The sequence below is a fragment of the Oculina patagonica genome, chromosome 5 (genome assembly GCF_052425735.1).
Source record: "Oculina patagonica isolate OP01 chromosome 5, crgOcupat, whole genome shotgun sequence".
Classification (NCBI taxonomy): domain Eukaryota; kingdom Metazoa; phylum Cnidaria; class Anthozoa; order Scleractinia; family Oculinidae; genus Oculina; species Oculina patagonica.
In genome coordinates this window covers 19,710,914-19,724,391 of record NC_135762.1, presented here as the reverse complement: position 1 = coordinate 19,724,391, position 13,478 = coordinate 19,710,914, and the positions used below count along the sequence as shown (strand labels likewise).

The 13,478-nt window shown below is 36.7% G+C and overlaps 1 protein-coding gene across 1 annotated transcript; it reads left to right on the top strand.

Annotated features, from left to right (window-relative positions):
- Positions 1–84: 84 nt before the first annotated feature.
- Positions 85–13,053, top strand: LOC144653173 (pleiotropic regulator 1-like). The gene is made up of 14 exons (XM_078513113.1): positions 85–126; positions 196–302; positions 885–1,009; positions 1,466–1,519; positions 4,686–4,782; positions 6,416–6,617; positions 6,960–7,052; positions 8,283–8,432; positions 8,526–8,627; positions 9,092–9,184; positions 10,406–10,524; positions 11,139–11,278; positions 11,855–12,048; positions 12,788–13,053. Exons 1-14 carry the CDS (start codon positions 85–87, stop codon positions 12,845–12,847), a joined length of 1,578 nt encoding a protein of 525 aa, XP_078369239.1. The 3' UTR covers positions 12,848–13,053.
- The last annotated feature ends 425 nt before the right edge of the window (positions 13,054–13,478 follow it).

The following is a 13,478-nucleotide window of genomic DNA, read 5'->3' as shown; positions in this document are numbered from 1 at the left end:
TTCTTCGAAACTATGGGACACGTGGAGTTAAATACATGAGGTATCTTCACAGGCGTGTTGACCAGCGGTTGACTGTTTCTGATTATGCGTGATGCGTTCTATCAAAAAGAATTCAACATGGCGGAGGTAAGTGTTCCATGTGTTTGCATCTTTCTCTAAGTTTTCAACTGATCTGCTGAATATTTCTTTTCTTAGGACATTGTAAAGCATTCGGTACACACACTTGTGTTTCGGTCTCTCAAAAGAAGTCATGACATGTTTCTTCACGATAACTCTCTACCACTGAAAAGGGACGAAAAAAGGTGAGCTATAAACATATAAAGCTAAACTTAACAAAAAGTCTAAAGCATTGATCACACTGCATTGATCATTGCCCATCACTGTTTGTGATACTTTTAAACTCTGAAGCACTAATATAATCTGCAACAATAAACAAAAAACAATGACATTTAGTCTGAATTTATTGGTAGATTAACATGTAAAATTGAACAGTCAAAGTCTTTGGAAAGAATTCCGTATAGCCCCATTCTTAATAATACATGCAGGCAAGTGGAATTGAACCTGGCTTAATTTGAATCCTCGACTAGCACTTATAGCCTTTCAAACAACTGGATCCTGATAGCCAGGCTGCATTCTACGTAGGTCACGCTGATGATCGTGGATTTCAAAATTGTGCGGCGTACTGGCGTACGATTGTAGTCGGCACCTTTGCACTGGCATACAGATGACTTATTTTAGGTATGAATAATAAAGACCTTGGCGTAGATCTACAAAAAAACTTGGTATATCCTCGGCGTGGCGTGTACATAGAATGCACCCTGGCCTGATAGTACATGTAACTCTGTGCATTGTTGTATAACATTCCTTTGTATTTTCCTCTTCAGTGACCACGTCAAAAGCTTGTGTAAAATCCGTGATGAATACATTTTGGTAAAAGATTTGGTATCATCTAAAGACAGTATAACATCAAATAGAAATCCTGTGACTGGAGCTTACCCTTCAAATCAAGGTACAATATATAAATTATATGAACTGTGCTACATGTAAATACACAGATAAATTCAGGGCTTGACTTTAATTTTTTTCACCGGTAGGCTTATGGTTAGTAAAATAGTAATAATTTTCACAAGCCAAAGAGCTCTTTTTGGTACCCATAAAAAAGAGTCAAGGAATTCCCCTTTTTTGTTTTGAACTACACTATATTTCATGTCATATTTAGGAATAACTGAAAGAACTGAACTCTAAACTCGACTCCCGGCTTCTGGGCATTTTAAGAAAACCATTTTAAAAATGGTCAAGATAGATGTATCAGTACTAGTTCATATGAAGAAATTCATATTATTGATTACAATTTATTTTACTTGTGCTTAGGTAGAGTAAAAAAAGAAAAGAAAGACTTGTTTAAAAAAAAATTAAAGAAACTCAAAATGGCCTGTTGTTCCATGTTGATGATGTTTCTGCTCAGTTTCAGATGTACCTCCATTGATACAAGGAGCCCATCCATATCCATCTGCCCCAGGTAACCCCTGACAACTTGTTTGTCATACAGCTACAAGACCACTACCCTTGGTAGCATCTAAACATGAACATGTCATGAAAAAATATGATCTAAGCTGAATGGGTATCAAACCTTGTAGGATTTGTCATCAGACATTTGAAGTTTGTACAACACAGTTGGTGTTGTTTTATCAGGTTGCAAAATGTTTTCAATGAGTACCGACAAAATTTCAAACCAGGAGTTCCCTCAACAAACTCAGAGACTCAAAGGACAGTGCAGAATGCAATATGGCCAACAATTGACAGCATGATAATAATTTTCCAGGGTAATTTCAGTCTGAAACGCTGTTTCATGTGTACTTGTAAGATGTTGAAAGACCAAACGTGACAACTAAAATCACGCGACACCTTCATCCGGGAGAATGACACACGCGGCCGACCAGTTGACAAAATTAAGAGTCGATTTTTTTAGTAAAGAAAGTTTTCAATCGTTGTGTTTTACGTAAAATTTTGTTGATTTGAGAGTTTTTAAGCAGCAAACGTGATACTTTTACTTTTCGTGCAAACTTATGTAACATGAGTCTAATTTAAGTCTAATTAAATTAACGCCACGGATTCTACAAGAACCATACCGCATTAAAAAGCACACCACGTTGGACTTTGATACAAACTTTCTAAACGCGTCTCTGTTATTTTAATTTTCGTTACTTTGAATTCAGTTTGATATTGAAACAGCAAACGTGATATTTGTGCTTTGCGTGCAAAGGTTTGTAACATGATACCTTCGTTTTTTTTCTTAGACTGCTGTGATGCCTTAAAGACTAATTAAATTAACGCCAGGGATTCTACAAGAATTCTACCGCATTGAAAAGCACATGACGTTAGGCTTTAATACAAAATTTCTAAACGCGTCTCTGCTATTTTAATTTTCGTTAGTTTGCATTAAGTTTGACATTGAAACAGCAAACGTGATATTTGTGCTTTTCGTGCAAAGGTTTGTAACATGATACCTTTGTTTTTCTCGAAGACTGCTGTGATGCCTTAAAGTCTGATTAAATTAACTCTACGGATTCTACAAGAATTCTACCGCATTGAAAAGCACACCACGTTAGACTTTGATACAAAATTTCTAAACACGTCCCTGCTATTTTAATTTTCGTTAGTTTGAATTTCAGTTTGATATTGAAACAGCAAACGAGATAACTTTCCTTTTTCTTGAAAACGAATGTAACATGATACCGTTGTTTTTGTCGAAAACGGATGTAACGTGATGACATGGTAACGTGATTTATTTTCTGCAAACAGGGCGACATCGATTATAACACAGATATTATCGATTTAGTTAAGAATTTGGTTTTTCTGAATTATGAGATGCTACAACAGATCATTTACATGTATTCTAAGAAAACAGCATTGCCATAACAAGAATTATTTCACATGAACTACTATGACGCCTTAGTGTCTAATTCAATTAATTTGCAGTTTTAACTTGGCGCCACAGAGTCTACAGTTATCCTTCCGCAGGAAGAATTACGCGATGTTCATGACGTCTATTAATCTGCGCATGCGTTTAGCACGAAGTATTTTCATCCAGAAAGAATAGTACCACAAAGAGAGCATAGTACTTTCTGAAACAAATATATACTTTTGAGCTCTTCGATTGTTTCGTAGATATACTTCCCATTCTACCAAGGGCACACGGTCTGTTGCTCCCTACCCCCTACCCCCTAACAGAAATAATTAATTAATTGATATTAATTAATTAATTGGTGATTAAAAGTTTACACCGCGTTAGCGCTTTAGTGGTTTAGGGGTTTAGCAGACGACAACCCACCAAACCATCACAATAGTGCATTCTGCACTAAATAAAAAATCTCGATGATTTGGTAAGTGCAGAATGCAATATGGAACAATTGAAAGTATGTTGTTTTATATATGTTCGTGTTTATTTGCTTTATTTTACTTTCGGAAAAACTGTTCACAGGCTACTTGTATTCTTTCCCAGGTGTTCCTTACGCTAATCTTTGCAAACGTAACACGACTCTTTTGTTCGTTTGTAACAAAATACTTTTGTCTTCCTTGAAAATGCGATAACATGAAACTTTTGTTTTTTGTTTGTTTTACGGCGGCATCGATGACATTTGTTTAATTTAATTAAGTTACGGTTGAGACTGCACGAAAGACGATTCTCAAAAACTAAAGAAACAAATCTAATCAAAAAACATATTTTTCGACAGGTTTTTTAAAACGCAGTACAGCTAGGATATTTGTTTCCTGGTTATCAGGTGTTCACGCCGTAAATCCCGGTGCAAGTTTTTGCATACCTAATTACGAAAGCGCCGTGAAAGTCTCAAAATCTAATTTAATTAATTTGCGGTTTTTACTTGGCGCCAAGAAGTCTGCAGGAAGCCTACCGCAAACACGCAATACAAGCGATGTTCATGATAGTTCCAGAAAACAACGTAGACTAATCTGCGCATGCGTTTGGTGTAAATTACGTTGAGTAGTACCACAAGGAGAGCAAAGGGTTTTCTGAAACAAATATATACGTTTGAGATCTTCATATGAAAGTAACGTAGATGTGCTCCAGGTTTTACCTAGGGGTACGGTCAGGTGCTCCCCACCCCCACCCCCTCCACAAGGAATAATTAATTAATTGATATTAATTAATTAATTGGCGATTAAAAGTTTACACCGCGTTAGCGGTCTAGGGGTTTAGCAACCGCCAACCCACCAAACCATCACAATAGTGCATTCTGCACTAAAAACTACTTGTCTGAATTATTTATTGCAAACATTTGACAATTCGATAAAATAATACCAACTTTTTTGAATTTTGGGCACGGAATTCATGCAATGGCCTGCCAAACTTGTTTGTTTGATGAGAAATCATGTAATGTGATACCCACTCAGATCATGTTTTCTTGACATGTTCTTGCTTAGATGCAGCCAATGGTATGTCTCTGTTAGGTCACTTACATATAAGATTAGTGAACAGTTTTATAATAACTCCTTGTGCTATAAGCAATTAACTACTTTCACCTTTAGTTACATGTAGGCCATAAAATTAAATGATCATTGAACCAACAACTAATAGGAAATTTAATTGGAACTAGTGTAACAAGAAATACCTGGTATATTGAGATATTGGGCCTTAAAAGGCTTATACAGTTATCTGTTTATTCTAGGTGTAGCATTGACTTCAGAAACAGCAGCAAATCAAAGATTTCCCTCACAAGCTGGAGTTCAGCAAGTGATGTCAAATCTGCCACCCACAGCATCACAGTGAGTAGCGCTTGGCAAATCAATTGTAACAGTCTACTGAAGAAACCTGCTGGGATTATGTTGCAAAAACATATTTTGACCGTCTATTCTGCTGCTGTGAGAAAATGGATAACTAGGCAACACTACAGCACTTTATAGTTTTGGCTTTCCTGTGTACTGAATGGACTTTGTCACATTGTTTCATTTTTTAAATTTCATCTTATTGCAACCACTAACATTTCAAAAACCTTAAGAATTTACAATGTAGCATCTTAGACGGACATATTTTTATGCATAGGTCTCTTTATATTGCCTCTATATAAACAGCCAGGCAGAAAGACTGTTTAATTGAGAAGGCTGTTAAAGGGACTGTGTCACTGATTTTAGCGAAATTTAGACAGGAAATGATCACCAAATTAGGTGAAATATAAAAATAACCTCTTAAGGTGGCTTAATACAGTTTTGAGAGGGCAAATCAGTGCAATCTTCAACTCTTTTGTACAATCTCCAGAAAAGTTTTTTTCTTTCTCTTATCACTGTTTGTTACATCCTAAAACCATCTAATGCGATATTTGGAAAATAAAAATGCTAATAAACAGCTTAAATGGACGGCCGAGTGCTTGGGAGGGGACTGGCACTAGTAGTTTAAACGGCGTTTTTCTCAAAATCTACCCGTACGACCCTACCTCAAAATTTCAGAAATAAGGAATTGGCTTTGAATTATCATTCATGCAAAATAATATAAAAATCTGTAAGACAGATTTTTCGCATAATAGGAAACTGTAATATTTTGCTGATTTTTAAAATAGCTCAAAATCTGTCTTACAGATTTTTTCAAAATTTTGGCTGTGGACGTGGTTCACCCCTTAAATTTAATTGTGAAAGTTTCATAATAGGTTGTACGGTACGTTTTCGAGAAAATCTGGATCAAAATCTGGCTTTTACGACCTCCGAAGTGAATCAAATTGCGCGTGCGAGCGCGCCCTAATATGACGCCATGCATCGCAAGCGATAATGAAAGGCAGATTTAGAACTTCTCTGTCGGTTGTACCACCATTTTGTCGTTTTGTTTTCTGTCCCAGGTTTCAAGAGCTATCCGAAAGTTGGTAAAGCGCGATAAAACAGGTGGAACTCTTTTTCGTTTCTGTTTAGAGTTGCTAGCGCCATTTTAGTCCGCGCGAGCAATAATGACGTCAAGCAGAAAATCGTAGCGCGCGCTATTGAGCCGCGTAAAAACTGTATTCAGCCACCTTAAAACAGTGAAGGAACATTTCAATGACACACCAAATAAAAAAGAAGGTACGGATGGCCAAAAGTGATGAAGATTGAAACGGATTGCAATATGGGTTTTTGAAATATTGTTGGGCTGAACAGTTTTCAAAGCTAATCTCCTTTGCTTGTAAGTTCAAATTATAATGCTCGGAAGACACATTTGGTTGTAACGAAGCTATGGTTTTATCATTTAGATCCATAGAAGTAATTTCTTGCAAACATTAAGTTTCATAGCGAGTATTTGGCAAAACTTAATAAAATAAACTTGACTCGGCTGTGACACAGTCCCTTTATTGTAAAGCATTTCTAAGGAAATACTTTTTGTGCAATGTCATAAATCGAAATTTATCCTTTAAACTAACACATTATATTATACATTCAGGCTCCAAGCACAGAGAGAGAGTCCAGGTATTATGGACATTCAACAGAAGGCTTTTGCCTCTGGTGGCGAAGAGCGTCTCGGCCCTTCATCCAAGGCATTGGTGTCTGTTGGCGGAACTAAATCATCAACAGCTTTGGTTCAACAAAAGAAAGCAGCAACCTTGCCCAAACCACAGTGGCATCCACCATGGAAACTAATGAGGGTATGAACAGCCATTTATTTTGTTGACCCTGTGGCAATCATAATACTCTACTCTATATTTAAAATAAGGAGGTTTATAGTTTAAGCTCGGACATTGTCCTGGTTTGTGTTGTGTCTCAATATTTATTTTTTTAATTAATTAATTAATTTATTTATTTATAAATTCATACCACCAAATAACTGAATAAATCAAATCTAAGGCATTCAGAAAGGAGACTAGTAGTTGTCAGCTTTTGTTTCCTGGTTGCACGTGCATTTACCGGTACATTGTAGGGTTTATTACTAAAAATAATGTACTATTAGGATCAAGTAGTTTTGACGTTTGTATTTTTTTGAATTCTAGGTCATCAGTGGCCATACTGGTTGGGTGAGGTCAGTAGCTGTAGAGCCTGGTAACCAGTGGTTTGCCACAGGATCTGCTGATAGGACCATCAAGGTACAGTTACGTTATAAATTGTTGTCTTGTGAGAAGCTAGGTAAAAAGTAAAGTTACCCATGTATAGCTGCTTTCAATCAGGCTGTGCTGGCAATGCCTGTTGGCTTTTTTCCTATTTTTAACTCAACACCAACAGATGGGTGCGAGGCAGGTGCCTGAAATCTCTGTGGGAGCCGCCAGCAAGTGTAGAGGTAACCATGACAACCCTGCCTTGCTGCCTAGCCTCACATGCCTTGCTGCTTTGCCTCGCACACCTCGCTGCCTCACACTTTTGTAAGACTCGCCAGGCACTGTCACACCAATACTAACCTAGGGGGAAGGGAGGGATGGGGAAAGAGTGTTTGTGAGGACTACAGGTAAGAGACAACACAAGCAAAATGGTTTGCCCTCAATGTGAAAGTTTTAAATTTACTGAGGCCTTAGACTGCCCTGAATTTGCGACAGAGACTTAGCCACTTTTAGGTCTTAACCTTGTAATCCTTATGCTCTGTTCTGTTGTAATAGAAACATTTTTCCGTGCTTGTTTGAAAAGTCATTTTTAATATCGTAAAACATAGTTACAATCAAGTAAAATATTTTTTGGGCTTGCTCAAACTTAATTATTACTACATTTGCATCTATTATTCGAATAAATGCCGCATCATGATGTGCCCTTTATTTGAGGCCGGTGTTTATTAATATTTGTGCCCTAAAATGTGGCGTTTATTCAAGGGTGGCATTTAATCAAATAAATATGGTAACCAGTATTTTAATTTGCTCACTGCACTTCGGTCTGCTAATTAATGTTGGAGCCCGTTATCTCTGTAAGGTGTGTCTGCAGCATTTCATGGTAGTTTTATTTAGCATTGCCAAGTCTTGGTCCTGTTTTGTTAAAATACAACTACTACGATTCCCTGCAGGCTTTTCTAAAAGAGGGATTTGGATATTGAGTAACAGTTTTGAAATCAAAGTAAAAAATAACAGAAATTGTATTGAGTTTACATGTATTAACTGCCTTTTCACAGGTGATCATTTCTAACTCTCTTCACATGGGAGGGAGGCAAGGTAGCCTAATGGTTAACAAGCTGGACTCTGGATCAAGTGGCCTGGGTCATTTGGGGGAGGAGGGGGTACCCTGTGATGGATTAGCATCCCATCTACAACTGTAGGGGGAGTACAAATACTACTAGTCACTAATCTCTTACTGTGGATATCATCCTTCATCATCAAAGTTGTTGTTGTATTTTTAAGATCTGGGAGCTTGGAAGTGGCAAGTTAAAGTTGTCCTTGACTGGTCATATAAGCACTGTCAGGGGATTAGCAGTCAGCCCAAGGCAACCTTACCTGTTTTCATGTGGAGAAGATAAGCAAGTCAAATGTTGGGACTTGGAATATAACAAGGTACATGTAAATGATGACCCCTGGCATCTGTAACATACAGCTGTTAAGTGTGCAACAGACATATAATAATTATAATAATTTATTTTATTACAGGTTGTGCGACACTACCATGGTCACTTAAGTGCTATTTATTCACTGGATCTTCATCCCACAATTGATGTGTTGGTAACCTGTGGTAGAGATGCAACAGCCAGGGTAATGATTACCTAATTAATTGCTTAGTGCAACAAACATTTAAGTTTTTTATAGAAGTAATAGTACCGTAAAACATTGGTTTGCTTATGCTTAAGCGTTCTCTTCAGGTGAACAAACGTATTGTTATGTGTACCATAACTCTTTTTTGCTAACAAAAACATATCTGTGGTTCTCCAGTTATTCTAAAAAAATAAAAAATACACGTAAAAAATAACAAATACACATACCTATTTGATCTATTTGAGAGTATGCAATAATTATATAGATATAACCCTTGTTAGACAGCACTAAACCTGCATCCATCAGCAGTTTCAAGAAGTTTCTTGTTTATGTTCCGTATATGGCGATGCAAGTATTGTTAAGGTGTCACCCTAAATGCTTTGCAGTGGTGATTGTTAAGCATCATGATGGTACATGTAGATTAGCTTCTTCAATGTATTTTTTTTTTTTTTTTTGCTGTCAAGGTATGGGACATGAGAACCAAAGCCTGTATTCACACACTGACAGGTCATACAAGTACAGTAGCAGTTGTTAAGTGCCAAGCTGCAGAGCCTCAGGTAAGTAAACAAATAACATATTACAGGAAAATTGATCGCCCTGACAATAAAGGGTTTATTGATCATTTGATGCACAGTAGGCAGGAGGTGTTTTGATTATTCACTCAACTCATCTCGTTATTACTGTGCTACATCAATTTTAGAGCTTGCTTTTTAACATGGGATAAGTCATGATAGCTTCCATAACAACAAGCTCTGGAACAGGACATTAAACCTTTAGATCAAGGTGATTATTATTACAACTTTTTTAACCTGATGCACTTGCGATCATCACCTGTTACATCCAACCTCTGCTTCCATGGCAACAACAGAAAGGTGCAAAGGCTCTAAGAACAAGATTGGTTTGAAAATAGAATGTCCTTTTTGTACTTGTATTTTTACCTCAATCTCACACTGTTCTTCCAACATTTAACCTTAACAATCATAATACATAGTTGATGCTCATGTTATTAAGATTGTGTATACGAGTAACATGTTTTGGAAAGGAAATTCCAAGCACTGTTTTTTATAGACATTTTTAGCTTTGTTTGTTTGTTGTCCCATTTCAGACCATGCGATGCTACCCTTGAGAATAATTTCTTTCAACTTCAAACAAATTCACGTGAAAATGAGTGAATAATTTCCAGATGGACAAATAATAATAATAGTTAAAACATATTTATACAGGATGACCATTTCAGTTATAAAAACTGCTATCAACATGGGTCCTGGGTTAAAAATAAATAAATGAATAGTTAATAAAATAGAGTAATAAAAACAGTTTAAAAGCTATATAAAAAATCTAAGAAAAGACATATAAAAAGTGATAAAAAGACTAGAACTAGATTCATATAAAATTATTAAAAATATCGGCCCTTTTATAAAAAAACGTTCTTTTGGTCGATTCTAATTTAACCTTGTCAATAACTAATTTGTTCTTATCCCTAATGTTATAGTCATGAATATTATGTCTTTTCAGTTGAAAATATTCAGAGAAATAACTTGGGGCCATTCCCTTGAGGCACAAAAGAACAACTCTCTGGAGAATATCACATGATCTGAAATGGGCAATTTGTATACGTAGCTAAAAAGGTCTATTTCCTGTTGCACAATGTCTAGGAAACATCAACAATTTGTGTGTTATTTTAACAAGTCACAACAAATGTGGATCATGCATTGCCTTATTAGCTCTTGATATTTTTCTTCTAAATATGACAATTAAGTTCAAATTGTGCTTTGCAGGTTATAACAGGAAGCCATGATTGTACTATTCGTCTGTGGGACTTGGCAGCTGGCAAAACTAAAGTAACACTTACTAATCACAAGAAGAGTGTTAGATCAGTGGTCTTACATCCAACACAGTAAGTACCACTTGTTCCTCGGTTGGTGTGTCAGTCATTTGTCTGTCTGTCTGTCTGTCTGTCTGTCTGTCTGTCTGTCTGTCTGTCTGTCTGTCTTCTGAGTGGAGCCCCATACCTAAGGGAGGGTGAGGGAAGTCCCAAGGCAAAATTTGTTGTGCAGTGTTCACAATGCAAGTTAAACTGAATATGAGAAATGAGACAATTTTCTCCCAAAATATTCTTTGCATGATCTCCTCTACTTTGGTCTGTATTCCATGAAATTGTGACAAATAAAAAAGGTTTACAGGAAGATCTGAAATAATACATTTTTTCACTTTCACAATGAAATTGTATCCACCCATTTTGGGATCTTCCCATGAATTCTTTGCTGCTTTTCGCTTTCATCCATCTGCTTTTGTAGAACATGTAAATGTACAGGCATTTTCAGTTAAAGTCCAGTAAACCGGTTAATTTTATTTTACCACAAGTTGATTTTCTTTTGTTGTAATAATTTCTTTAGCAGTGAGTTTTTTTCTTTTACTGCGAGGTTATTTTGTTTTGTCCACGAACCTATTTTTTGTGCATTACTATATAATGCAATGTAAACAAAGTCAATCAATTTGTTTGCTTTGTAGGTTTTCCTTTGCATCAGCATCTCCTGACAACATCAAACAATGGAAGTTCCCAGATGGAAATTTTCTTCAGAATCTTATTGGACATAACTCAATAGTAAACTGTATGGCAGTGAACTCAGATGGGGTTTTGGTGTCAGGAGGTGGGTGGACTTTACACATTATTCTACAAAAACAATTTGATTCTGCATAGGTTTTAGTTTTCACGTGGAGTATAAAAATGACATGTTCTTGTGTAACTGTGCACAACTACAGTGCATTATTTAGTACATTGTTAAATAGGGCACCTGTATTAATATAGATGTAATATCCATGTTTCTTTGATTAATAGTGGGGGATGGTTATTCAAGGGCACGACTATTATAAATGTTGCTAGCTGAATGTGCTCTTAAATAATCACATCACATAAACTCAGTGTTCTTAATTTGGCTGCATTGTACATTGGCTTCTTGTACACATCCTTAATAATTTTTTTTGGAAAAGGTTAAGCAGTTCAGTTCTATCCTTACAGAGCTGTTGTCATCGATCAGGGAGGTGGTTAAGGATAGAGTTGGTAGAGAGGAGCCCGGGGGGGGGGGGTATTATTCAAGGGAGGTGAAGGTGTGTGTATATTAGAAAAGTAACGTTAATGAGGTGTTGATATTTTAATAGTTTATCTGACTGGCATTTTGAATATGTTAGCAAAGTGATATAACAATGCTGTTGTACTCCCTCATCAGGTGATAATGGAACAATGCACTTTTGGGACTGGCGTACTGGGTACAACTTTCAACGTTCACAGGCAGCAGTGCAACCAGGGTCACTTGACAGTGAGGCTGGTATCTTTGCAATGACCTTTGACTTGAGTAGCAGTCGACTTATTACATGTGAAGCTGATAAGACCGTCAAGATATACAAGGAGGATGACACGGCAGTGAGTTTTTTTCTGTAGTTATCACATTAGAGCCACTTGAAATGACCTTTTGTTTTAAGTGCACAAATCATAATTGGTAAACTGCAAAGTGCTGATGTTTAGGGGTGGCAGTTACTCCTTAACCTTCACACAAGAAATCTGGCATGTCCAGGTGAAGATTTCCAGCTTTGTAAAAAGACAAATGCTGCCTCCAAGTTAAAGTGAATTTTTGGGGTTCACAAGAGCTAATTGTAATACTCATTTATTCACCCAGAAGTCAGGCTGGATTACCAGCCACTGTTTGGGGAGTGAGCCTGTGCTCCTCCCAGAAAAGACTCTCTTCTCGGGGAGGAACAAAAACTGGACTCAAGAAAGCGGCAGAAATCAACCCTACCCAGAAGTTGAATGTTCTCAAAGTTTTGTTTCCCCATCCTTAGTGATGACAGGGTTTGACTACTTGACTAGGATTTCTAGAAACCAACAATATAGTTGTTTCCCTGACTGTAGAGCACAAGTAAAAATGCAACTAAGAAGTTCAGGAAAGGGTAGACACTACACTGTGAGCAGCCCCTGGCATTTCTTGTGGATAATTTTGTTAGAAGTCAAACTGGAGACATATGTTTTTGAGATGTCGTATTTCCCTCTTGGGAAAAATCCTTGTTATTTCGCCTTCCTTATTTTTCATTTTCAAAATGGATACACATTATGCAAGCTAAGACTTGACCCTCATTAATTATTTTTGATTTTTTTCTTGTAACAGAGTGAAGAAACTCATCCTGTGAACTGGAAACCTGAAATATTGAAGAGAAAGAGATATTAGGCAGAGGTGCACTGTACAGCTGATGGAAAAGAAAGGCAGACATCTTATACAGACTGTTCATATCTTTGCAAATTGAAAACAGTGAATTTTATCTTGCTGTTGTAAGCTGCAATGAAAGGCAAGGACACTGGACACTGTTAAAGGAAGGACACGAGACATCTCAAATTTTTTAATAGTTGTAAATAAAAGCTCTTTGTACAGAAAAATGTTTATTTGTTTTATGGTTCAGTCAGTAGACTTTTTTGAAAGTTGTCAGATCAGCAATATTGCAGAGGATCCACAAAAATCATAATAAGACTATTGGAAGATGCTCTCATTTTACAGTTTAGATAAGACTTTAGTTGATTTCCTTGCCTGAAATATCGGTTCTCTCCTCTTGTGAGCCCAAACCCAATGGGTTAGCCTGAGAGTGGGTGACGACTGATGTTGGAAGATTTCAAACAAATTTATAGTGTTTTACTATTTTTTTCACAATCTTATGTTGTCCTCACTAGAAATAAGCATAAGCACAAAAAGAATGAACAACTCTGTTTTCTTTTGCTTATTCCTTGTGAGAACAAAAAAAAGAAAGAAAGAGTGTGTTCATTTTTCAAGTGCACTTATGCTAATGCTGAATGAAAACCTTGACTAC

Coding starts and splice junctions, on each gene's coding strand:
- LOC144653173 (XM_078513113.1), top strand. CDS start 85: ATGCGTGATGCGTTCTATCAAAAAGAATTCAACATGGCGGAG. Junction 6,618..6,959: donor CACCATGGAAACTAATGAGG/GTATGAACAGCC, acceptor TTTGAATTCTAG/GTCATCAGTGGCCATACTGG. Junction 11,279..11,854: donor TGGGGTTTTGGTGTCAGGAG/GTGGGTGGACTT, acceptor CTCCCTCATCAG/GTGATAATGGAACAATGCAC.